The sequence below is a fragment of the Halichondria panicea genome, chromosome 17 (assembly GCF_963675165.1).
Source record: "Halichondria panicea chromosome 17, odHalPani1.1, whole genome shotgun sequence".
NCBI lineage: Eukaryota > Metazoa > Porifera > Demospongiae > Suberitida > Halichondriidae > Halichondria > Halichondria panicea.
The window spans coordinates 4,451,903-4,479,024 of record NC_087393.1 but is presented as its reverse complement, the minus strand read 5'-3'; the positions used below and the strand labels follow the sequence as shown (position 1 = coordinate 4,479,024).

Sequence of the window (27,122 nt, the reverse complement as noted above, 5' to 3'; positions counted from 1 at the left end):
ACGTGCTGTAACAGGCCTGTGGTTCCAGGATGTAAGCGGGCCGTGGGCGATTACATCCGCATACAGGCCCGTATTCCGGCCTGTATTCAACTGATTTTCTTTCAGGCCCGTGGATTTTTGGCTGTGTATAAGAATAGTGCCTGGGGCCATTAGTGATGTAATAATTATAATCACTGCACATCACCTTGGATACGAAGTAAATCAGTAAAAGACAAACTAACTAGCTCGTACTCGCCTCTGAGTATTACTATTTAGCTGCTACTTATTGCCCCTTCGCAATTTCTTGTTTGAGACGTCAGTATAATCACGCTAAGTAAGAGATGTGTATGCATGCACTTCATTACTCATAATTATACCTATGCATTTTATTTCATTCCAGAAAAAATGAATAACAACCTGTTAGTGCCGGCACTGCTGCTCCTCTCGTTGTTTGCTACCTCTTCTGCGTACCTTGATGGAGCTCGTGAAGAGTCTTGTTACGACCACAGCATTATTCACACTGTAGATTTAGGGGGGGGTGAAGTTATAAATGATCCAAGTACAGTCTGTAACACCCCCTGTGGCTACCAACTATATGTTGTTGGGGAACGAGCAGAAAATGGAACTCTGATAGAATATGAAACGAGTACGACAACAAGTTTTGAGTACAAGCTGAACACCACTTATCAATGTGAGTTTTTTATTGTGTATAACAGGACTGCTCTTATTAAAGTTTACATGTGTGCATGTGTAATGTATATGCCCCCATTTAGTACTAGCCCCCCCCCACACATATATACGTGACTGCTCAAATGGCAAATTGCAATTAGTTCGTGTTTACACTATAGCGTTTATCACACTATAATACATGTATATAGCTTGTATTTTAGCGTATAGACATGAATCGACTGTGCAATTGTACGTAGTTTTGTATAATATAGCAGACCAGAACCATAACCCCCCTCGCACGGATTTCTAGACCGGCATTGTCAGTAGAGGTATATTTTCAATGTGCTTATTAAAGTTTACATGCGTGTAATGTATATGCCGCCCATTATTAGCCCTCCCCCCCCCCCTACACACACACACACACACACACACAGTTTCGTTGAGGATAATCATGTTGGCGGGTGGTCAGCAAACGAACGGCTTTGTAGGGTTCCTGGTTCAAGCTCGTAATTACACAGACATGTTTGTCCCTGAATCCTCCATACACGGGACGTGGGAGGACGATACAATGCTATATTATAGACCACTGAACTGTGGCAAATCCGTGGCCGATACATCTATGCTTTATCCTGTGAGCTTACAAGACTTGTAGCTTCATGAATCCAATGTACAAAGTATTACTTGTATATAAGTCGTACAATTAAGCTGCAGATGTCAATTGCGTTAATCATAATTTTTGCCTTCAGAACTCGGCTACTCAAAGGCTATCTATGGACATTGCTGATATAATGGGAGACAATGAGGTGCTTCTCTACTGGGTATCACCTGTCAAACAAGATGACGCAGTCACCGTTGTGTTCTGGTCAGTGAGTGTTCTTGTGGATATTAGCAGTTGTGTTTTTCAGGCATGCATTTTATACCATCCTTTTGTACTCACGTTTTTAGTAGTCGTGGTATAGATGTGTATTCCTATACAGCAGCATATGGACCGTACTCACTTACAACGTGGCGTCAGAGGCAACCAGATCTGCAACAGAATAACTCTGTGAACTTAATTATTTATATGACCACATAAGCACACCTTCAGTCTCTTGGTGGATTTCGTAGCTAGGTGACTCTCTCTGCGCATGTGCATACACTAGCTGTACGGGTTGTAAGCAGGACGTGGGTGGTACAGGCTAAAACAGGCCCGCTAATTACGGGCTGTATTCAGGCGTGGATGTACATGCTCTAACGGGCCCTGTGGTTCCAGGATGTAAGCAGGTCGTGGGCAATTACATCCGCATACAGGCCTGTATTCCGGCCTGTATTCAGCTGTATATAAGTGCCTCGAAAATTTCGCACTATACGGTAGTGTGTAATAGTTATGCTTTCCATAATTTCTTGTACTTTCTTAAAATGTTCCATTCATGTGCAGGTATACAATTGTTCAGCAGCATCGTGCTCATTTTTTCCCTGTGAGAGGACCTGTTGGAGTGAGTCAGCTAGCATACACTGTACATATACTTGTCTACTGTCAATGTAGGAGGGTGGTGGCTTCAATATAAAGTAGGCTGGTGCATACAATTCAGGTTCAGGGGTCACTGCATTGTTTTGCAGGCTCAGTCTGTGTAATCATGTGCCAGGCTACAGTACTACAGAGATAGCATAGCCTTGATAGTTTTTACTGTGTCTGGCACAGGTCAATAGTGTGATTATGTAAGGTGTATTAGTCTGGGGGCCAGACCTTTTTCTCCGAGGGGGGAGGGGGAAGAGAGAAAGAGGTCTGGAGACTCTTGCAGCACTTCCACGTGCTCTTGGAATGTCAATAGGGAGGAGACTGTGATATTGGAGGTTATAAAGAAGGAGTAGATGTAGCAATACTCTCATTTCATTGGCTGTATCTAAATTCCATTGGCTGTAATCCAAATTCCACAAAGGCAATACTCGCATTAAAAATCACATGACATAGGATATGCATTATTTTCATTGGCTCTGGCCACATTCCGCTAGAGCACACGGAAATGCTGCAAGAGTCTCCAGACCTAATCCTAGCTCTCTTGATTTTGTCCCCGAGCTATTAGGTCTGGCCCCCAGACTAAAGGTGTATATTATTATAGTAGCTAGGTTTCTTAGTTATTGAGAACCCAGGTAGGAGTATAGGTTGACCTCTATATAATTCCCATGGCTCAGTGTACACATCAAAGCCTGAATACGCGTGCAAATTGTTTCTACCGTATTATTAATTTTTACTTATTACATAATTATAGAATCCTCCTCCTCCTCCTACTCTACCTCCTACCACTCTACCTCCTACCACTCTGCCTCCTACCAATCCACCGACAACTGAAACCGGTCCATCGGTAATTAGTGCAACTGATTCTGGTCCACCGGTAACTGATTCAGACAACAACGCTGGTTAGTTTATCCATGGATGCAATGTCTGTTTGCTGTATCAGTTCAGGGTGTCATACAGGGGGAAAGGGGGATATCCCCCACTAAAACGTGCCTTCAGGTACCAGTTGTATGACGGAGTATATGCAAGGCAACCCCAAACCCCACCGTGGTGTTAAATGCTGACAGGGTATTGAAGTACAAGTTGACCTTTTTTGTATGGTGACTCCCCCCCTCCCCCTCCTACTTCAAAATCCTGCATGACATCCTGCTGTTGATATAGTATAACAATAGTATGATTAAGAGTGCAATAATTAATTTTGTGGGATTAATAACACGAGTAACAAGCAATGGCAAGGCTTCTAATTGCACGAGGCATAGCCTAGTGCTATTTACCTTGCCAGTGCTTGTTATGAGTGCCATTAATCCCTTATTGCGAGTAATTTTTCTAATCGTCATGATGCAGTTTAATTCAGTCACGGCCGTTATTCAAAAACAGCCCCCCCCCCGTGCAATTTATAATAGACAATTAACAAGCACAGCACTTGTGTATAATTATTAGAAATGTGATGATAATTTTTTGTTCCCACTTACACTGGATATGCCCTCCCTCACACCCACACACAGCTGGCCTCACTGCTTCAGTGACCATCTGGGCCATTGGAATCGCACTCATTGCTGCACTCAAGCCGTTCTGAACTGGAGTAGTACGTATACTGCAACTGAGTAGTTGAATATTCATCATTACATATTCATCATTACATATTCATCATTACATATTCATCATTACATATTCATCATTACATACATGTAATTATACTGAAGCGGAGTAGTTGAACATTTTATCATTACCCTATTGAACATTTCTTAGCATTACAACATTCTCAGATTGTATACAGTACATTAATCATGTAAATAATTTTATTATACATTATGTTGTGATGACAAAAATTTTCTCAGCATAAACATTAATGTTGCTATGCACATATATCATTGCATTGTACTATAATTATGTCTTTGTGTACAGAGAATAGTACCCTGAGCTCCATCCCTATGATAATTCAGACACATTTCTAAATCGTTCAATTACACTCATTGAATGAAGTGCGTTATGCTCAAATCAAATCACAACAACAATCACATTGCTACATATTTGTAGCCTCGTTCCCAGGCCTTACTTTTCCTTGCTGTTGTCACTGTTCATCCAGAAAGACATAGTGAGGCAGCAAAGAAAGAAATGGGCGTACAGTTAAGAAAAAGTAAGCTATTTCTTTCTTTATTCCTCCAATTAATACCGTATTTTATCTCATTGAACGATTAATACAGTAATTGAACGATTGTGATAAAGAACAAAGAAAAAAGAGAGCCTGCATGTGTAGAGGCTAGCATATTTGCATGCAAGGGTCCAAACTACGTATGATAGAGTATACCGTATAGCGGGAAATTTTCGTGGGGTGAAAAATTTCGTGTTTTTCGAGGGCAGAGTAGTTAAGAAATATTAGAACCCACGAAAATTTCTGCTGAGGGCTCTGAAGCCAAATAGCGCCAGCAAAAATGTGCACCTGCGAAAATTTCCCGCTATACGGTATACAATGATTATACACTTCCGCTTTGCTCTCGGTGGAATTAGTGATCCACAGCTTCGCCACTTGCTTGTTAGACTGCATGTCGTCATGGAACCAAGATAACAATCAGTCAGAGGCTGAGCAATACCGGCCAGAGAGATTCAATTCTAGAAAAGGGGTGGGGAAGACAGAAATAAAGAAATTGTGGAACAATGTAGACATCATAATTATTAATGATTCTCAGTATTATCTTGTTAACTCGACTTAACTTGAACTGAGCCATAATATTCCCTTCAACCTTTTTTGCCATGAAAACGTCGTTATGCAAAACTTAATGTTGGGGTTAACGTCTCATGTAAAGTGGATCCAAGAAAGTAATAAATTACGCATGATTGTATAATTATCGTATAATTATGAGATTATCAAAATGGACATTGATGCCTACTATTCCCAATTTATTCCTTAGCCCCCTATTAATCCAGGAGGAGCGTAGTCAGTACCAAACAAGTTTAAAGTGGTCTGGCCAACTTACACTTAATTAAAGGTCAACTCGTCTTGGAACTTTCGCATACAGCGCGCTAGCGGTGACTAAAAAAAGGTCATCACTTCATGAGACTTCATATATACATTTTTCTGAAACCACGTAAGTAAGGTAGATACCTGTATTATGAGTCAGGGGGTATTATGGGTCTCTTTGATAAAATGCTTCCCATAATTCTTTAAATTTTTAAAAGATAACCTGATCACCATAATTATCTTAATTGTATTATGGCGTAAATTTTACATTTTTTCAGTGCGAAAGGGCTGAACACCCTTATGTCGAAAAATGCGTGGTTCCGATCTCTTCCCAAAAGTTATCTCAGATATCAGATAAGATCTTTAATACCTCTCCATTGGGGAGATTGACTCCTAGGTAGATATCCTGCTGCAATATCTAAGCGGGCTCATACATACATTATCACTCACAATATTACCGACCATTACCAGGAAACGATCATGCAAATTTTTAATGACGACCATTACCTACTCAGCTACAAAAGTCGTCAGCCTGACCAGCCTGATCGCTTTCTACGGCCTTGTTTTATGCTAAATTTCAAGCATAATTTATCAGGCCGATTAAAATACGTATTTTGATCGGCCTGGAATCGAGGCTACTGCAATACTACCTCGCTAGCTTGCGCATGCGCACCAAGGCATAAAGCAGCTATGGGCTTGTATGGGCACTTATTCCCTGCGCAATTGGTACAAACGACAGTAATTGGCAACGGACCTGCTGTTACCTATAGATCTATCTACTGTCTCGAGCTCTGATCAGCTAGTTCCTTCACAGTTCTACAGTTCCACAGCCTCTTCATTAGAGGTATGGTATGACTGCATCAGACAATAATGTATAGCTAATTCTTGACAATTATGTATAGTCATGCATGATAAAATCTGGTTTAATATGTAGCATGCACGAGGTACCTGTTTGGGATGAGTGTGCGCAATTTTAAAACTTGGATTTCATGTCATAGAGACAGTTGTGCATAATGCACACGATTGAGTAAGCGATGGAAATTTAAGTTGTACTTGGACTGTTTCTTTGTACAGTAGAACCTCGATTATCCGGCCCTCGATTATCCGGAACCTCGATTATCCGGCTTGGCAGTTTTCTGATTACATAATTCAGAAAATGGGCGTGTCCCTCAAATGCACATGCGCGTTGCAGCTGTTACCATGGAGACATGCCTGCTTTTCTTTTGCGCATGCGCAGACAACATGTGGCACTGCTGTTCATCAATAAAGTGGGTGGATCAAGGCGTGGTTTATCTATTCGATTATCCGGCATATTCACTTATCCGGCCTGCTTCTGGAACCAAGGTGTCCGGATAATCGAGGTTCTACTGTAGTAGCGATTGGTAGTAGGTAATTTTTACCACTAAAAATTCGCTATTTCAAAAAGCCTATAGGCGTGGGTTTACCGGAACGCATGAAATGAAGTGCACGAAATGCAGTATTTTTACTCACGAAAATTACTGTAAAAGTTTTACAATTACCCGCTATATAATTATATAGAACTTAGAGTAAGCTCGTAGTCAGGCAGTATTTTTTCGGGTTTTACTGACGAGGGTCTGAAGGAAGATTCCCGGGACCTCCGGCTTTGCATCCCATCCGTCAGGATGTGATGGACAGTGATGAGCACCTTCTCAGGGTAAAGCTGAGTGAACTCCTTAGAAAATGTTTCTGCTACTGATGGGGCTGGACAGTGATGAGCACCTTCTCAGGGTAAAGCTGAGTGAACTCCTTAGAAAGTTTCTGCTACTGATGGGGCTCGAACTCTCAACCTTCCGATCTTAAGCAGAGTGCTTTACTCACTGGCCACCAGTAAGAGAGGGCATGAGATTCACTATTATTAGAGAGGTGTATTTTTTTATCTACCATAGTCTCTAGCTGAGGTCTACTACACTGTCTTTTACAACATAGCACCTTTTCGTATAGGCTTCAAGAACGCTATACAGTTAGTGTAAAAGTACTAGCACCGTGGTCACTTTGTTGTTCCTGTTAGTGAATGTGAACAACTTCACCCTAGCATAACTCTGGCACTATGAACATGCTATCTTAAGCACACCATGTAATGCAGACATATATCGATGTGCTTGTTTGACTAGTCATTGAATCTAATTTTAGCTTTGATCTGATACTGCATGGGAGACTATAATTATACTGGTTCAATACACTCATCAAGTACATTATAAGCCTGTACACGTGCAGCAATACTTCACTATAATAACCAGGACTGTTGGGTTTAGTCACTCCGGACTCAAGTGCATGTTGCTATAATTATGTCATCATCATTACAACTGTCTGTTCCCACTCTACACAGTAACTCAGCAAATGCTGTCCCCCCTCTGACGCATTATCTCATCTATATAGTGATCGACCGTGAATTTGATTTCTATTGTTAGATATAATTACATCCATGGCTGATGCACGTCATGTGCGGTTAATTACCGATTCAAGAAATTCCTGGGTTTTTTGTTAAGCATTGTCTTAGGTGAATTCTGGTGGGTTTTGTGGTTGCCTTTGCATAATTTTGTACTCACAGTCATACAACTAGCACCTGAATGAAAGTCTTAGGGGGGGGACATTTGAGCCAGGAGGCCCCTTTCCCCTCTGCATGTATGACGCAAGTAATATGAATGAATAATAACAAAGAAACTAACTTGTTAGTCCAGTCACACTTAATCTTGTAGCTAGCCTAGATAGTTTGTAAATCACAAACACAGCTTATTTTACACTTCATACTTTCAGTTTTAATCACTATCACAGCAAATACTTTGTTAAATTATTTACTTTCTCACAAACACAGCTTTACTTACGCATCCGTATAAGGGTTAGTGCTTTTTGTAATTTCGTTACTAAACAAATGAACAGTAGAACCCAACTGTCAAATTATTTTACTTTTTGTTTTTGGTCAAGAACTAACTATATAATTACCGTGCACTTTAATAAACACATGCAGCATGGTTTTATCATAAAACCCATAGCATTTCAAACTCAACTTGCCACAATGAACCAGATTTGTACAACAACTGCATGACTTGACTGTGCATAACTATCACCAACTGATGTATACTGAATAGCATAAGCTGAGCAACTGGAGGCAATTGATACAAGTCACCCATGCACAGCCAAACATGCATGAAGTAGCACTGATTTGATCTGCTGTAGCCTTTTGTGTATATCAACATGTTTGCGCCTATACTTCATCCATAATAACAACACGAGCTTGGTCATAACTTAGTGGTTGCCGCAGCTGAATGTATAGTGTCATAATTATACCGTTCACATGGAATGCATACAGTTAGCAATACTAGAACATCATCTCTTCCTATGTTTGATTAGTCTCAAAGTGTCTGCTGTACAAGCTCACATGAGATTTGCCAACACCACCAGGACCACTCAGTATGATTGCTATTTGTCAAAGTGCTTGCTTACACGTACCAGTTACGATGGAACATAATCATGGCTCTTTGCTCACTAATATATACCTTTCGTCTGGGGCAATAACTTGTGGATTGGCTGCACTTTATTACTTGCACTAAAATAGGTCAGCATTATGTATCAAATTTTGCTCCAACCCTGTATTAGAGTTGCTATATATACTTAGTATAGTTAGCAAGTTGACACACCATGCAAGCGTGCTCAGGTCTATCATCTGCATATTCTCAACTTTTTTCTCGTGTATACTTTTGCTCATTCTGACACACAAATGCCTCATATTACTCAGCATATATATATAAGTATAAGGCAAGCACCTATAGCAAATCATTTTCTTCACTGCATGCATGTACCATGGATAATACAACAAGCTTTGCTCTGTACCAATCACTAGCGTCGCCATTTTTATTATGAACCTGATTATTGCTGGAGTTCTATACGCTCACCAATTGGTGCAAGAACAGAAGAGCTGATTATAGATCAGCAGGAGATTGCTTTCATGGCCATATATGTATACCTGTCCTCCTTTTTGTCAAACAATGTCCCAACCCTCTAAAGGGATCAATTTCAATCTAGACCACCAAGTATGTAGCCAGCCGTCAGGTACAAACATTGCATGCATGCAACTCACTATTTAGTATACACGTAGCTAGCAGAATTAAAATGTGGGTGAATAAATGCATGTGAAGTGCTTGATCAGAAGCCGCGGCTACTATTTGCTGGCTGAGGAGAGAGCCGTTTATTTGCCGGCCCAACAACCTTTAGTTTGTTATCAAAAGTTATTATTACCTGTACAAACTCGAACTCTGCAATGAGAAAAGTACTAACACAAGCTGCTACCTAGCTAGCTGCTACTGTATACCAGTATCAATATGGCTGCCATGCACGTGCAGAGACATAGCTTCAAAGTTCACTAGTTTGCGATTGCACTGAATGGGCTTTTTACAAGAGCAGCCTCGTCATCTGATTAAGCATATACGGTATAATTAAAATAATGTCTAATCTATGCAAGGGCATAATTATGCAGATTGCACAAAATTAATGATTGTATTATAATTATATAGTGCACGATTGAGTGGAGGTGTTACTGACAGTGACTCGGCAAAAGTGGTTGAACTTGTATCAGTCATCAACCGAAGAACTAAAATCAATCGGATCGTACTATGGGTCAGACACAGTCTCTTCGTAAGACTGGGTAAGCTTGACTGAGTATAGCTGTTCAGCATTAATGATTTGTTGTGTATATAGCTATGTACCTATAATGAGAGATGATTACCGTCAAAATTATCACTGACAGTGAAAAAGTAGAAAAAGTAGGTAGTATAGTCTAGAGGTGCGTTTTGCAGAGAGGTGTATTTTTCAGAGAAATGCGTTTGCTGTCTCTGGCTGTCTTTTAAAACAAGTGAATGAGAAGTACGAGTGAGTTCATGGTCACAACAAGCGCTGGACTGAAATGCAAAAATGCAAATAGATCTACTGCATTGTGTCATGTGGCTAAATTACGTGACCATCTGACGGGTGGACTTGGCTGAAAAACGCTCTCGCACCTTTAACACACCTCTACTTTTTCACTGCTAATTTTAGCGGTAATCACTTCCAGAATGTTGTGTAATTTTTGTACATGTTGATCATAATTATGCCTCGGTGCGCATGCGCAAGCGAAGTATATGGTAGTGTGTGTGTGTGTGTGTGTGTGTGTGTGTGTGTGTGTGTGTGTGTGTGTGTGTGTGTGTGTGTGTGTGTGTGTGTGTGTGTGTGTGTGTGTGTGTGTAGACTGTTTCAGCTGCTCAAGGATCAATATGAAGTGCAAGTAAGAGTTTCTATAGGCTTCTAGTCATGTTTTCTTGGCTTGGTATTTGTGGATTTGCAAAATAAAGCTTCGTTCTCGAGTTATGCCTAGTTTGCTTACTTGGAATGCCATTGCAGCCTTTTCAGAAGAGTCCGTAGCAAAACTTGTTCACCGAGTATTGCTACTCTACTTAGTAGTTAGCTCTGCACTAGAACGCTAGCTATTGTAGAGTTGTGGTTAAGTACTCGCAAGGCTCTGCTGACTTGCAGCCATTAGACTTGAACTTTTGGCGTCGATGTTATCAAGAGTTTATGACTGTGTATTTTTTTTTTTTTTTTTTTTTTCATAGCTCTCCCATCTCGGGGCTAAGAAGAATTACATGTACAAAAGAATAATAATAATAACGAGGAACCATGCAGGCAAATAAGTCATGTGTAGTTAGTTCATGGGTGTGGTGGGACCAGAGACTCGCTTGTCACTAGGTCGATAGGGGGCTGTCTGGTGGCGTGCCCTTGGCTTGATCGGGCCCCCCTAATGCCCATGATGGCTGATCTGAGGAGAGAGAAGGACAGCCTGCATCTGATCCATCCCATGGTGGTGCTGTAGGGCTGATCCCATTTTGTTGACAGGAGAGACGCCAATCTCTTGTAGGTGGAGGTAGCGGCACGTCCAAGGCCCCCAGTACTTGACAGGATGAGGGGAGTGAAGGTCGAGTTTTCTACATCTCTGATTCGTTGGTCATAGGCTCTCTTAACATCAAAAAATGCTCTCTCAAACCTGCTTCCCCAAAAACCATCTGCTGCCACGTCTAATCTGGCACCATCTTGTGTGTTGGCAGATGCACCTGACAGAATTTTGCCGATGATGGGTTGTAGATGTGGTTCTATGGCGACATTGTGGCAAACTTCTGACATGAGGTTGGCCGTGAAGTCTCTGATCTCGTTATGCCTTATGGAGGGATAGCCACCTTTGGCACATGATAACGCGTGTTCCACTGAGAAGTTGGTGCCACAAGCGCATGTGATTGGGGTGCCATTGGGTTGCCACCCATATCTGAGTGCTAGTGCGTCTCTGAAGGCACCTTTGTGCAGTGCTAGGCCAAATTCTTCCACAGGTAGTACTGTTACCAGTTTGAGGCTCCCTTTTCCTGGGATAAGATCATAGCTCGTTGGAGGTTAGGTGGTAGGTTTGACTTGAGCTGGTCTGCAGAAGTGACGTTTAGCTCCCTTTTTCTTTTTTTGACCTCTAACTTGCTGTAAACTGCTCTGTGAGAGCCTCGTGTGTATAGTCCAGGCTTCCGTTTAGTATGAGGTTGTAGAGGGGCGCAGAGATTTGTTTGGAGGCAGAGTAGGCCGAGTCTGACAGAGTTGTTGGGTTGATGACCCCTATTCCACCTAGCCTAGCTGGAAGTTCCAGCAGGTCCCTTTCTGTGTCATTGGGGGCTGCTCTTCCACACAGGGCTGGGAGTAATTTTGTCCTTATGATGTCTTCCAGTGGTTGTAACAGTGGGCCAATGTTTGGGGTGGTTCTCGCTAGGTACGTCCATTTACCTACAATGCCGTGGGTGAAAGCGGCATAAGCGGCTTGAGGGTGGGTGTTCGCAATGATCGACAATTTTTTCAGTTCCTCTAACCAGGTCTGCACTTTATCTCTGACAAATGACTCTGTGAATTCCTGGCTTCCAAGAGGGGATCCTAAGTGTGGTTTCCCAATTGTGGTGATGTTGATCTGTGTGTCTTCGAAAGTTGTTTGGGCTTCTGAGAGTTGGCTGGCTTTTACTATCAGATGAGTTTTAGAGGTGTTGACCATGTATCCATAGGCAGGGTATCAGATGTATGCGGAGAGTAACGTGACTTCCTGTATCTGTCACAAGCTTGGAATTTGCACACTGACCAATCCAAGCGTGGGTGATGTAATCTACAACCCATCCAAGTGTGGGTGATGTAATCTACTTTCTTGATAGATGACATCACCCACACTTGGATTGGTCAGTGTGCAAATTCCAAGCTTGTGACAGATACAGGAAGTCACGTTACTCTCCGCATACTGTACAGTATGCCTACGTTCGATACTCTCTCTCTATCGTAAACTCTTGATGTTATTAACAATCATCGTCGATCATTACCCACTCTTTGAGTTTCCCTGTGATTCTGGATTCTGCATGCAGCAAAATTAAAAATGTTCATCATGATAATTATATAATCAATGTGTGTATAAAAGCTAGCTATAGCAGCTTTATGTTATGTAGCTTTGGCACCTCCACCGAGGCATCAGCACCCGCGGTGCTTTCATTATAAGACTGCACTGTGTATAAGAGTATTGTATTGAATTGTACAGTGCTTTTCAAGTAGGTTCAATGAATGTTAAATTGAGTACTCACTACTCAAACACAAAGCTGCGTGAGTATCAGTATAGTACCATAATAGCGGGTATACTTTGAGGGTATACTAATCAGTGTTTGCAGTTTCGCTGATTTGGAATACAGCGAACATTTGACATGACATGCATGCTGCTGCTATTTCGCAAAGATTAAAATCGCAAAAATCTTTCTAATGGTCTTGCCTGAAAGTTTATAGACTAAAAGTACTGTATGCATACATGCATGCACGTTACTTACTTCAACAACAACTTTGAATGATAATTATGTAACTTGCTTGAAAAGCACTGTAATTATAGTCTGAATTATCCATGATACATGCATGCATGAACAGGTTTGTAACTAGTCTCAAGAAAAAATACATAAACAGAGAGTTTGGAGAAAATAAACAATGGCTACCAGTTAGAGGAGACGGACAACTTAGAAGACTTTTCAAACTGCAATTAGTCGAGACTGATAAAATAAAAGGGTTTGGAAACAAGGGGAATCGTTCGAGTGGCAATGGCAAGCAACCTGAAGATGACAAAGATGACAAAGAGAAACGCAAATCAATACTCCACACTGACCTGTTCAAGTCTACTAGCAGTGACAACAAACCAGTAAGGAAGATTGTTGTGAAAGGCAATGCTGGGATTGGTAAAACTACACTGTGTACCATGCTTACTGAGGAGTGGGCAAAAGGTAATATCCTGAAACAATTTGATTGTGTTCTGCTGCTTCCACTGAGAGAAAATCGAGTGTCCTCTGCCACAAGCCTCCCTGAGCTGATTAAACTTTTCCATCCCGATGAGGAGACCTGCATACCTCCAACAAAAAGGATGAAGGGTAAAGAGGGAGAAGGTGTCCTCATCATAGCTGATGGCTGGGACGAACTAAGTGAGGGTGCTCGAGCTACTGGCTCGTTTCTATATGAACTTCTTCTTGGTTATGGTTGTTCCAAAGCATCTGTTCTCCTCACCTCCCGACATTCTGCAACAGAACCTTTTCACACACTCTCTTCAGTGGACGCTTTCATCGAGGTGGTGGGTTTTGATGAAGAAAATATTAAACAGTACATAGTTGAGGATTTCAAAGATGATCCAGAAAAGGCTTCTTCTCTTATGGAGCAGCTTAAAAGCAATCCACTCATTCAGAGTTTGTGCTCTGTGCCACTTAATTGTGCGATTGTTTGTGACCTGTGGCGCCACAACTTACAGCAAACACTTCCAAGCACAATCACAAAACTATATGCTAGGATAACACTGTCTGTCGTGCTTCGTGACATTAGGAAGAAATGTCCACAACACTGTGTAGACTCGCTTGACAATTTCGATTCCATTCCTGATGAACTTCAAAATGATTTCTGGCTAGTTTGCAGGTTTGCTTTTGAATTTTTGGCTAAAGATCGAATAGTCTTCTCAGACAGTGAAGTTTCATCGTTTTCTAAAGATGGGAAGTTTAATAAGAAGGCGTTTTTTTTTGGTTTATTGCAATCAGCACATTCACATTTCCCTAGCCAACAAAACTCATTGACAACAGGTTATGGCTTGTCGTTTCACTTCGCTCACTTGACTATTCAGGAGTTTTTAGCTGCCCTTCATATCGTCATTTTATCTCATGAAGAGAAAACAAAGATTTGCAACACTTATGCTGGAAACAATCGGTTTAATATGGTCTGGAGATTTGTGTTCGGTCTTAAGTCTAAAGAAGTGAAATATAGGGACCAAGTAGTCTCTTTAGGTGATACATTGGTTGATCAAGTTTTATTTGCAATAAGAGACCAAGACATTTTACTTTGCCACTGCTCATTGGAATCCCAGGATAAGGTTGTGCATTGTAAAGTAGCCAACAGAATTTATGCCAAGTTTAGTTATTGTTATAGATCAATCAGAAGGCCCCAAACTGCTCACGACAGTGTAGCTCTTTTGCACATTTTTAACTGTATATCACATTGTTCAGAGGTCAAGCTCGATTTTTCAGGGAGTCTTAATGATGAACAGCTTCAGAAACTAGCTACTATCCTCATTGATAGAAAGTTGCAAGTAAAAGAATTAAGTCTCGATAACTGCAAGCTCACAGGTGAATGTCTCGAGACCTTCTTTAACAAAGCATCAGCATCATTTCGGTATCTTTACAAAGTATCTCTAGATGGAAACTTTATCAAAGCTTTACCATTTTCATCCAGCAATAACACATTAACTAGCCTTTCTTTATCCAAGAATCCACTCTGGCAAAATGGCGTCCAGTCACTAGAGAGTGTTGTACGCGCAGGTTCACTAGTAAAACTTGAGTACTTGTGTCTATCTAGTGCACTGACAAACGACACAGATATTATCAATACAACAATGTTAGCCACACTTCTTCCAGCATTAGCTACACACTGCCCTAATCTGAAGGACCTTAATCTTTCTGAGAACAATATTGGTGTACCAGGAGCTGGTGTAATAGGAGAGGCCTTTGTGAGACTTGCTACTAATAGGAAGGAGTTGAAGCTGAACTTAAGTGAGACTAATCTCAACAGTGAAGCAGCGAAAGAACTTTCTGATAAAGTATTGGCTTCTTTAGAGGATGTTTCAAACCCACTCTCCTGTGAAATCAATTTGCGTGTTGATAATAACCCACTTGGACACAGCGGCTTGTTAGCCATCTTTAGAATGCTCTCTAACCAAAACTGTCCAGTAACAAGACTTGACCTAGACCACACACATACAGTCAACCAGGGCCTATTATCGGCAACTGATTTTGAAACTCTAACATTTCCTGGTCAATGTAGCAAATTGAAAAGGTTGTCATTTCAAAACAACAAACCAAGCGGGGACACTCATGTAGCTTGCTTGACAATGGCTATTAAAGCCAACATTTTTGGTAATCTTGAGAGGATGCAACTATCAAATACCCTCCCTGACAATGTTGAGGAGAATGGAAGACTACTCACTGAACTCTTACCATCAATTGCCTCTCACTGTCCTCATCTGAATGACATTGATCTCTCTGAGAACAATATCGGTGTACCTGGAGCTGGTGCAATAGGAGAGATCTTTGTAAGACTTGCTACTAATAGGAAGGATTTGGAGCTGAAATTATTAATAAGTGAGACTAATCTCAATAGCGAAGCAGCAAAAGAATTTTCTGATAAAGTATTGGCTTCTTTAGAGGATGTTTCAAACCCACTCTCCTGTGAAATCAATTTGCGTGTTGATAACAACCCACTTGGACACAGCGGCTTGTTAGCCATCTTTAGAATGCTCTCTAACGAAAACTGTCCAGTAACAAGACTTGATCTCAGGGGCGGATCCAGGGGTGATTTTGAGGGGCTGAAGCCCCCCCCTTTTGAAAAAACTACCATGTGTTGTAGTCTGACTCTACAACAATTTTGCCACCAATTATGCATCTGTAGACTCACTTGAAATCACTTGAGAGATGCTAGACAACAGCTACTAGGAGTATAAAGGATCTAGGGTAGCTAGCTGGACGTACCTAGCTAGCTAGCTAGCTGTACGTACGTACATCTGATCAGTACAGTATCACCATAGTATTAAAAGTAAGTGCAGAGGTCAACGTATTAATATAAAAGTTTAAAGGTCAAATCTTGCAAAAAAATTCGCCTCTGGCGAGGCTGCCCTGGGCGGCTCCGCCACCCTCGTACGGGGCTTCCCCACTTTCTAGCTAGCCCCCCCCTTTTGTTTTTCCTGGATCCGCCCCTGGATCTAGACGACACACATGCAGTCAAACAGGGCCAAATAATGGCAATCTCAATTGGAACGCTAACATTACCTGGTCAATGTAGCAAAGTGAAAAACCTGTATTTTCAAAACAACAAACCAAGCGGGAACACTCATGTAGCTTGCTTGACAATGGCTATTAAAGCCAACATTTTTGGTAATCTCGAATGGTTGCAACTATCAAACACCCTCCCTGACAATGTTGAGGAGAATGGAAGACTACTCACTGAACTCTTACCATCAATTGCCTTTCACTGTCCTCATCTGAATGACATTGATCTCTCTGAGAACAATATCGGTGTACCTGGAGCTGGTGCAATAGGAGAGATCTTTGTAAGACTTGCTACTAATAGGAAGGATTTGGAGCTGAACTTAAGTGAGACTAATCTCAATAGCGAAGCAGCAAAAGAATTTTCTGATAAAGTATTGGCTTCTTTAGAGGATGTTTCAAACCCACTCTCCTGTGAACTTGATTTACGTGTTGATAACAATCCACTTGGACACAGCGGTTTGTTAGCCATCTTTAGAATGCTCTCTAACCAAAACTGTCCAGTAACAAGACTTGACCTAGACCACACACATACAGTCAACCAGGGCCTATTATCGGCAACTCATTTTGAAACTCTAACATTTCCTGGTCAATGTAGCAAATTGAAAAGGTTGTCATTTCAAAACAACAAACCAAGCGGGGACACTCATGTAGCTTGCTTGACAATGGCTATTAAAGCCAACATTTTTGGTAATCTTGAGAGGATGCAACTATCAAATACCCTCCCTGACAATGTTGAGGAGAATGGAAGACTACTCACTGAACTCTTACCATCAATTGCCTCTCACTGTCCTCATCTGAATGACATTGATCTCTCTGAGAACAATATCGGTGTACCTGGAGCTGGTGCAATAGGAGAGATCTTTGTAAGACTTGCTACTAATAGGAAGGATTTGGAGCTGAAATTATTAATAAGTGAGACTAATCTCAATAGCGAAGCAGCAAAAGAATTTTCTGATAAAGTATTGGCTTCTTTAGAGGATGTTTCAAACCCACTCTCCTGTGAAATCAATTTGCGTGTTGATAACAACCCACTTGGACACAGCGGCTTGTTAGCCATCTTTAGAATGCTCTCTAACGAAAACTGTCCAGTAACAAGACTTGATCTAGACGACACACATGCAGTCAAACAGGGCCAAATAACGGCAATCTCAATTGGAACGCTAACATTACCTGGTCAATGTAGCAAAGTGAAAAACCTGTATTTTCAAAACAACAAACCAAGCGGGAACACTCATGTAGCTTGCTTGACAATGGCTATTAAAGCCAACATTTTTGGTAATCTCGAATGGTTGCAACTATCAAACACCCTCCCTGGCAATGTTGAGGAGAATGGAAGACTACTCACTGAACTCTTACCATCAATTGCCTCTCACTGTCCTCATCTGAATGACATTGATCTCTCTGAGAACAATATCGGTGTACCTGGAGCTGGTGCAATAGGAGAGATCTTTGTAAGACTTGCTACTAATAGGAAGGAGTTGGAGCTGAACTTAAGTGAGACTAATCTCGACAGTGAAGCAGCGAAAGTATTTTCTGACAAAGTGTTAGCTTCTTTAGAGGATGTTTCAAACCCACTTTCCTGTGAAATTGATTTGCATGTTGATAACAACCCACTTGGACACAGCGGCTTGTTAGCCATCTTTAGAATGCTCTCTAACGAAAACTGTCCAGTAACAAGACTTGATCTAGACCACACACATGCAGTCAATCAAGGTCAAATAAAGGCAACTTATTTTGGTCAATTTAACAAATTGAAAAAGCTGTCATTTCAAAACAACAAACCAAGCGGGGACACTCATGTTGCTTGCTTGACAATCGCTATTAAAGCCAACATTTTTGGTAATCTTGAGAGGATGCAACTATCAAATACCCTCCCTGACAATGTTGAGGAGAATGGAAGACTACTAACTGAACTCTTACCATCAATTGCCTCTCACTGTCCTCATCTGGAGGACCTTGATCTTTCTGAGAACAATATCGGTGTACCTGGAGCTGGTGCAATAGGAAAGGCGTTTGTAAGACTTGCTACTAATAGGAAGGAGTTGGAGTTGAACTTAAGTGAGACTAATCTCGACAGTGAAGCAGCGAAAGAACTTTCTGATAAAGTATTGGCTTCTTTTGAGGATGTTTCAAACCCACTCTCCTGTAAAATTAAGTTGTGTGTTGATAACAATCCACTTGGACACAGTGGTTTGTCAGCCATCTTTAGAATGCTCTCTAGCGAAAACTGTCCAATAACAAGACTTCACCTGGAATCAACCCTTCACACTTCCATTACTGACCTCTGTTTGAACAATCCTGTTTTAAATTCAGAATCTCTTAACAGCAATACAATAAGTATCGGTCTTTGGCGAAATTTGCTTCATGGCAAGAACATTTTCATACTAGCTGAATGTATTCAGTGCTGTCCATCACTGGAGAAGCTGGATTGTGATCAGTGTCAGGTTACTTCAAATGATGTATTTACATTATTTTCATACCTTAAATCTCACGATATTCAACGAAAGTGTTTAAAATGTTTGGACCTTCAAAACAACAGCATTGGTGATGACGCAGTGACTGCCCTTATTACTTATTTGCCTTCTGTGTTTCCATGTATTGAAGATATTGATCTAGATGACAATCTCGTGAGTACGGAGGGATTGAAAAGACTTGAAGAGTTTTTGCAGGTAAGACTCCAGCAATTTCATTGTACGAAAAAGATTCATCAAGTTTTGAGGAAATCTGTTCTGACTGTTGGTATTGCTGTATATATATTATAACCCGGAGTTGCAGCTCTTAGTGTTATATATAATTATACACACACTAGTTGATAAGATCTACATGTGAAAAGTACATGGGAACAGTGCCTCAGAGGAGGTATACTATGGGACTTAGTATACCTACAACTTACTTAGTTTCCCGTTGTCAAGAAAAGTAGTATTGTATAGTCAAGCCACGAGACAGGTTTACGCATGTGCACTAGTACCTAAACGACTGAGACACTGTTTGTTGGTGTCCATGCTTTATAGAAGCCCTCAGCCATGTAGTAACTAGATCACACTCTATAGTCCTAATTTATAGTCTTGAAATGTATCGTAGGTTAATTGCAAAAACTTAGCACTTGGTTTGAGAAGCTTCGTCACAAGCTTGGAAAGGTTTACAAATTTAATATCCTCATTAACCTGAGGCGTAAACCCCAAATAACGGATTTTGAACTTTAGTTTCTAAATGTTAACTTCACGAACATTTAACGAAGCTTCGCGAAATTGTGTCGAAGTTTCGTAACGTATTATTTGGATTATGTATATATACATATAGCCATGCACATTGCATGGTTACTGTGAATATTATATTGCATCATTTTATAGGAGAGAAACACGTCTGAAGATGAAGAATTTGATTACACTAGTTCTGAATCAATACCAGATGATGCAAGTGACTCTCTACCAGAAGTAAGTAAATACAGTGTCTATATACAAGACCTACTATGTATGTAATGTTTAAATTTTTGATAAGAACGATGATGATTGCCGTCAAAAATTATTGTATACTGCCAAATATATACTTTTTGCTTTTTTGATCAGGCTGAAAGTCGTAAAAGGCATGAGTACATGTGAAATATATATAATTATCTCCTTACACTCACAGTACAGTAATACTGATTCAGAAGATTCTACCAGTGATGATACGGACTTCAAATCTACTGCTGAAGATCTGAATGAACTACAAGAGGATATGTCACCTACAGCTAGTCAGGATTCCACAGCTACTGAAACTTCTGACAAACTAATCAGCCAAAAACAACAGCTACAAAGTAAGCAATAATCTGCGATTGCATGTGTATATGCCTTTATTAGTAGTATATACGTTGACATTGAATTTAAAATTATTGTTGTATTATGTCCTGCAACAAACCCGCTCTCGATCCTTTCCTTCGCAAGGTTTGCCTATTGAGAGAGACATTGAAGTCACTAACGAGCAGCTTGACACAACAGTAGAAGAAACACACCTCTCTGAAATGTTGTCACAATCTGACAGCACCCATGACGGCTATCTGGAGTCAGGCCTCTCATCTGGACAGCAAAGTGACGTCACAATAAACACCCTAAGAGAAGTACCTACCAGTAAGTTGATACTGTATTATACACAAAGCTAGAATGCTATTTTGCATCATCAAAGATAATTGTGTGCTCCACAAACATTACAAGGTAGCTGTATACTATTATCAGTTAACAATTATTCAATTATCCCAGACACTTCTGGGAAATTTTTCGTGATTCTAATACATTGGACACTATGCATGGTGCTTTAATAATAATAGTTAGACACTGTTTTGGAGGTGTCATGGGATTTAGAAGCCCAAAGGCACAAGTGTGATGTTAATTATTGTGTTATCAGGTCTAACCGTTGAAACACTAAAGAGAGAAAGTAATATCACTGACGAGCAGCTTGACACAAGAATAGAAGAAATAGACCTTCCCAAATTATCGTCATATTTCGACAACACTAATGACTATGTTGAAATGCTGAGGCTCTCACCTGGACAGCAAACTGATGTCATTGAAGAGAAGGCTAGAACAGCCATGAATCGAACACAAGCTGGAATAAAGTTGGCTCTGAAATATTGGCTGGACAGAGTTGTTGCAGAGGGCACCTTCAGAGCTCTGCTACTCATCCTAATCTCCCTGGACAAAGGAGACGTTGCTATCAAGGTGGCACAGTACTTGTCAGCCAAAGGTGAGTAGCTATATGATATACTATTTAACTATGCATGCTGTCTTAGTCTTAGTTTTAGTGAGCGGGTAATTTTCGTTGGTGCAAATGTATGAACAATATTGGTCTACTATATATTGCGGTAGAATAATTCGTATGATGCTCTACAATACAAAATATCCAAAAATGTCCACCATACAAAAATAACCCGCTATATATATAGATGTACAAAAAAACAGGTAGCTACAGTGGCGTAGTCAGGATTTTGAGAAGGGCAGGGCTCAAATTGGTTGAGCAAGGCCAGAGCAGGCGCTGAATAACTTAGAATTTTACCTAAAAAAAAAGGTCATCACTTTTCCTCTTAGATGGAAGGCCCCTGCCCACATTTCTATTGAATGACATCATTATATAGTAACGATATGCATGCAGTACAGTGCAGAATAGATTGACAGATAACGGTGATTCAAGCTGAGTTGGAGTTGATGAAGCAGGGGGCTCTAGCCCCATCAACCCCCCCTCTGCCTACGCCACTGAGCTACTAGATAGCATCTTCGTGAAATTTTAAATCTGCATGAAGCAGCTCTTATAAATATAACAAGTGGTACGTTGAGAGAGACCCCAATATTAGTACATCTTTAGTTAATATAACGTTATACTGACCCTCGATATCTTTCTATTACCCAGAGACTGGAACCATAAAAACATTTAGTCAGTAAAATGAGACCGAAAAAATAGCTCCTATTTTAGAAGAACATGAAAACAAGGTACTTTTAAAAACTTAGATTACAATCATAATTATTTCTATGCATATATACAGACTGACTCTACTTTATCGATTGCGAGCAGCAACGTATCACATGATTATTTTCTCGCAAGAAAAAGTGACTCATCCACACAAAGATAATATTATGTGCTTTTGTAGCTATTCCATCGACATTTCTGAAGTCAGTGTCTCATAGTACACTTCATGCAGATACTCCAGAGCTGAACCTGTAATCTTTTTTCTTTAAGTAATTACCTTTAACTTTTATTATACATGTATATACTGTACTGAGTCATTTGTTCACATTACATGTACATTGTAGACTTAGGTTGTGTGGGCGTATCATGTCTAACTATTTCCTCTCTCCTGCAGGTAACGCTGGCTACAGTGTGCTGGTGAGCTGCAGTGAGAAGATAGTCCAGTCACTCTCTGAGGATCCAAAGGGTTTGGCCCTCCACCTCCTGTCAGCTGGGCTCATCACTGTGTCTATTCTTGAGAAAACCAACGAGTTAAATGAGACCAAGAGAGAGAAGGCCACCAGATTGTACACTGCCCTGCTGGGTGTGGTCAAACACCACCCCCACAAGTACCACGAGTTTGTCTCCACTCTCAGACTCAACCCACTACACACTGACTTGGTCACACAATTAGATAGCAAGTATATGTAGTTTGTCATGCACGTACGCTTTGTTGACGAAAGTGGTAGACTATTTTTATTAGAGCATGTAGATATAAAATTATGTAGATATGATATATGTATGTATGATTTATATAGTTTGTCTTTTTGATCTGCAGAGGTAGCTAACAGTAGAATAGATCCTCATACGTATTTAATGATTGTGCGTACATCCTTTTTGTGTCTTGATTAGCCTCGATCAAGGCCGATTAAAATATCGGCCTTGAACTGAGGCGCAAGGCTGTAGTATAAATAATTATTATGTCTTGATAATCATAAACTATTTTTGGGTCATGGCTTCTGTATCAGGAGTTAGCCTCGAATCCAGGCTGATTAAAATTTTAATCGGCCTCGAGGCTAATCAGGAGTGTGTGTGGGTGGATGACGCGCGATGCAACCGCTTTTTGTTGTACCACGTGTCGGGGTCGTTGTTTGAGAATTCTGAAAACACGCCCCCACCGGAAGCAGGCAAAGAAACAAAGATAATTTTGAGTTTCTTTTGCAGAACTTAACTATTACAGCAAGAAGAGGAACAAAGAAATGGCATTATATTGATCTGTAACAGGTAGACCATAGCTATACCTATAATTTATATACCTACATTATGTAGTCTACTGATAATTATATCTAGTATGAGGTACTAGGTTTTGATACTCTCTGCAGAGCTTCACTGAGATTGGTTACTAACCTCCAGATGAACATGGCCACAACAGTCAAGTCATTTATTGATAAAGCGTTCAACACACTAACTCGAAGAGGGAGACCACAATTCGAGAGCATCAATAATGACGTTGATGAACAAGAGCTACGAGTAGTCACACACAACAGCGAGAAGCCATTATCCAAAGAATGGAGTCGCACACCCTCACCCGTCCTATCCCCAGTTGAACCAATCGGAACGCTAGATGCTGACGATATACTTTTCCGTAAAAACAATGTTTATCTGAAACACCCTCGAAAGAAAAGCGTTTCGACGTCTTCATCCCTTTCGCGTTCGTCTCGTGACTATTCTCTGTCCTCCTCTCTAGGGGAATCTGGTGACAGCTATAACAGTAAGGAGACCAGACTGCCCAGGGCAGCAGCTGCAAGCCGCGATAGCCAAGATCTCATTCCAGGCTTCCTATTTATTACAACCAGGGGCTCCGATTTCGGAACCACACTCATTTTAAACTGGGCCCCCAATTCTAGTATTTTAGCCCAACGCCAAGCATCGCTAGTTTCCGTTGATGTCACCCGAGGGAGTCGAAGTTTGTCTTTGTCGGATAGTAATAGTGGTGGGTTTGGGGGTGAGGAGTGTTCCTCCGTGTCCATCGATCTTGGACTCATGGAGGTCATTCGGGTTTTTTATCGTATTGGTGATAATGGGCTGCTCATATCTGGGGAGATGGTCATCACAAGCAAGGACCGGAAATTCAGAGTGAGTGATTGTTTTAGAAGTACAGTATGTATTCTTGCATGCTCTTAGTGACACACTGTCTGTTGTTTTACAACCCTCAACCCATTATCGTGATGATCGATAAATTGTATTATAGTGATTGTATGGGCACTACAATGTAGTCCTGAGAACACAATGGCCTGTGTGCACGTGGAGCAGATGTGTGCAGTTGTTTTCCCCACTGGAAGTGTAGTATAAAGCTTGCAAACACAATATGTTTGTGTTCCTTGTTCTTGGAATGTAACGTTAACTTTATTATTAAGCTTAAAGTGTGGTTTCTATTATTGCACTGTTTTAACTGATAGTTACAACTATATCTTCCAGGTATTTCATTTCAAGAATGGTGGACTCAATGACCTCATCCACCTGTTTCGCTCGTGGAGTTTCTTCAAGCACCATTGTCACAAGGAGACCCATCAGCACACATTCACCATCTTTCGTCCCAAGCTGAGTCTCTCAGAGCTCCACCCAGACGAGGGTACGATCAAGAGTGTTCTGACAAAAGAGGTGTGGAGAGATCTGCTCGATCAGGAGGGGAAGATTGTGGACAGTGGATACGTCAGGAAGGTGAACCAATAATAATTTCTCTTTCACTCACAATTGAAAACACCCTATTGGTGAGGAAATGTAGATCGTGCAAACTTCTTGTTTGGTTGTCAAGTGACTGGCCCTTGCTAAGATGATGTCTGAGGCAGACACCATTGTATGTCCTCTTATTATTGATTTGTGAAGCAGTTTCAGTTTAATTTTTTATTAGTGTGCTATACATGAACAGTAAAATTAAAATATACTTTACTCTGTGTACATGTAGTTTCAGCAAGATAACGTTTTATTTGCATTATTCCCAGGTTGTGTTCCTACAAGGGGTTTCTCCCTCGTTAAGGAAGGAGGTGTGGCCATTCCTTCTGGGTCTCTACACGTTTCACTCGACTGCGGGGGAGAGGGATGCCATCAGAGCCAAGAGGAGGGACGAATACTGGGCCCTTGACAAAAGAAGGTACGTATAAGTTCTTCAATATCTCCGTAATCTCATAAGGGTTTTTAGTAGGGATTGGCACCACTTTTGTAGCCTTTTAGCATATTTTTAACATAAAGGGTCAGTACTGATTTTACCCTTATGTGTTGTATGTATTCCCGAGGGCCATTAGTGCCAGTGTGATGATTGACTATAATTATACCTGCTTGGTGTAGATTACTAGGCATGTTGAAAGTACAATGTTTACCGTGTAATTGTAGGAAAGAGAACGAGAGGTCTGGCGGTTACTTGAAGGATGTGTCTGGGGGTGCTGACTCAGCAGGGAGGGGTGGCCGCCCAGACGTGTACCATCAGATAGAGAAGGACGTGGTGAGAACAGATCGCTCCACCTCCTACTACAAGGGAGAGGACAATGCTCACTGCAACACACTCATGTACGTACGTATAGATGGCTCTGTAATTAGCTAAACTTGAGTTAACATCCATTTTGGGAACCAGTTGCAGAGATACAATAGGCATGGCTATACAAAACGTTTTGTAGTTATCCACTAGCTAATGTCTGCTTATGATAATCAGAATGAATCATTTTGTCTTTCATGATTGTCTGTCTACATTTATCATTTCTTCTTTGCCTCTGCAGGGATATCATTTTGAACTACCTACTTTTTAAGCCAAACATCCGGTATTGTCAAGGTGTGTACACTATGTATGATTAGCACATTTGACTGTTTTAGTCATAATTACCGAGCGAGAGTGTGATTTTGTGCTAAAGGTTCCAATCAAACGCACGTGCTTGTAAGTAACTTGTAACTATGTGCCCGGACATTTCCCAGGATATGCTACCAATGGTCTTCATTCCCACACAGGCATGACTGATCTCCTGGCTCCTCTGCTGGCTGCACTGGACGAAGAGGCTGAGGCATTCTGGTGCTTTACTAAACTAGTGCAGAGCAGTGCCTTCTACAAACCGGGCAAAGACCACATCTCCGTCACTCATCAGATTGTGAGTAAATATGCTTTTAATTATATACCAGTACGCAGGCCTCAGATTAACCAGTATTGTGCTGTGCATGAATATAGCAACTATAATTATGGAGGTACATGTACACATTAGCAAGGGTTTCAGAGGGCTGCGTAGGAGGCTATCCTTCTAGACATAAAATATATATCTTACTTACTCACTTAACTTTAAAATTTGACTCATGAGCCATTTGAAATGTAATTGGCGTTTTTTGATTTGCAATTGCCTACTGCTGCAATGACGTTGTGTCCACCGGAAAACTTTAATTTGACGGTTTTAAATTTGGCAATCTTTGGTAAAATTCGCCAAATCGCCAAATCGCCAAATTAAAACACCCACCCCCACCCACTAAATTTTCCAGTTATAATTTCAGTAGATTGATAAAAGTGTTGTTTTGTTTCATGCAGGAGCCGCTGCGACTTTTGATTGAGATGCTCATTCCATCGTTCTATATCTACCTTGAAAATATTGAGGACGGGACCACATTGATGTTTTGTCACCGTTGGTTACTTGTCTGTCTCAAGAGAGAGTTCTATGAAGAAGACGCACTGATAATCTGGGAGACGTGTTGGTCCAACTACAAGACGAACTCTTTCCATTTATTTATCTGTGTAGCGATTTTGGCGATCTACGGACAGAAAGCAATCGACAAGAACATGCACATAAACGAACTTATGGTATTTTTCAACACACTAAGCTACTCAATGCCTCGAGATATTGTGCTCAGCCAAGCGAGAGGATATTTGCATCAGTTCTGCTCAAGCCCTGAAGTTAGCTGTCTCCTGTATTCGGTGATGAACAAAGAGTTTTGGTCGTGTAAAGATAGCCCGAAATTGGCTTGCTCTGTTTGTAGAGGAATCGGTAGCTGCTCTAGAACTGGGTTTGTGTCTGATTATGAAGCAGTATGTTAGAAGGGATTTATCATTTTTGTATACATAAATCTATACGTGTTCATTATTATTTTGTGTGTGCAGATATATTAATATATTATGTGCATAAGAAGTGTTTGTTTTATTCAGCCATTTTCTTGTAATTTTTGTGCATGCGCGATAAACAAACGTTACCATAAC

General features: G+C 40.8%; 4 protein-coding genes across 5 annotated transcripts; all 4 read left to right on the top strand.

Annotated features, from left to right (window-relative positions):
- Positions 1-155: 155 nt before the first annotated feature.
- Positions 156-3,992, top strand: LOC135351645 (uncharacterized). The gene is made up of 7 exons (XM_064550708.1): positions 156-313; positions 380-670; positions 1,083-1,279; positions 1,395-1,510; positions 2,066-2,123; positions 2,898-3,045; positions 3,649-3,992. Exons 2-7 carry the CDS (start codon positions 385-387, stop codon positions 3,717-3,719), a joined length of 876 nt encoding a protein of 291 aa, XP_064406778.1. The 5' UTR covers positions 156-313; positions 380-384; the 3' UTR covers positions 3,720-3,992.
- Positions 3,993-5,821: 1,829 nt separating this feature from the next.
- LOC135351629 (NACHT, LRR and PYD domains-containing protein 5-like) lies at positions 5,822-16,119 on the top strand. The gene is made up of 3 exons (XM_064550688.1): positions 5,822-5,946; positions 9,632-9,762; positions 13,068-16,119. The coding sequence occupies exons 2-3, from the start codon at positions 9,731-9,733 to the stop codon at positions 16,117-16,119; spliced, it is 3,084 nt and encodes a 1,027-aa protein (XP_064406758.1). The 5' UTR covers positions 5,822-5,946; positions 9,632-9,730.
- A 336-nt stretch (positions 16,120-16,455) lies between these two features.
- On the top strand, positions 16,456-22,738 carry LOC135351625 (uncharacterized). Of its 2 annotated transcripts, none has more exons than XM_064550681.1 (6): positions 16,456-19,155; positions 19,837-19,920; positions 20,117-20,282; positions 20,410-20,592; positions 20,867-21,205; positions 22,317-22,738. In XM_064550681.1, the coding sequence occupies exons 1-6, from the start codon at positions 16,456-16,458 to the stop codon at positions 22,610-22,612; spliced, it is 3,768 nt and encodes a 1,255-aa protein (XP_064406751.1). In that variant the 3' UTR covers positions 22,613-22,738. The 2 variants fall into 2 exon arrangements, with proteins under 2 accessions (XP_064406751.1, XP_064406753.1); XM_064550683.1 differs by having other exon boundaries at positions 22,333-22,469.
- Positions 22,739-23,072: 334 nt separating this feature from the next.
- LOC135351631 (TBC1 domain family member 16-like) lies at positions 23,073-27,074 on the top strand. The gene is made up of 8 exons (XM_064550690.1): positions 23,073-23,185; positions 23,284-24,037; positions 24,380-24,622; positions 24,904-25,052; positions 25,292-25,465; positions 25,672-25,724; positions 25,898-26,034; positions 26,460-27,074. Exons 2-8 carry the CDS (start codon positions 23,315-23,317, stop codon positions 26,961-26,963), a joined length of 1,983 nt encoding a protein of 660 aa, XP_064406760.1. The 5' UTR covers positions 23,073-23,185; positions 23,284-23,314; the 3' UTR covers positions 26,964-27,074.
- The last annotated feature ends 48 nt before the right edge of the window (positions 27,075-27,122 follow it).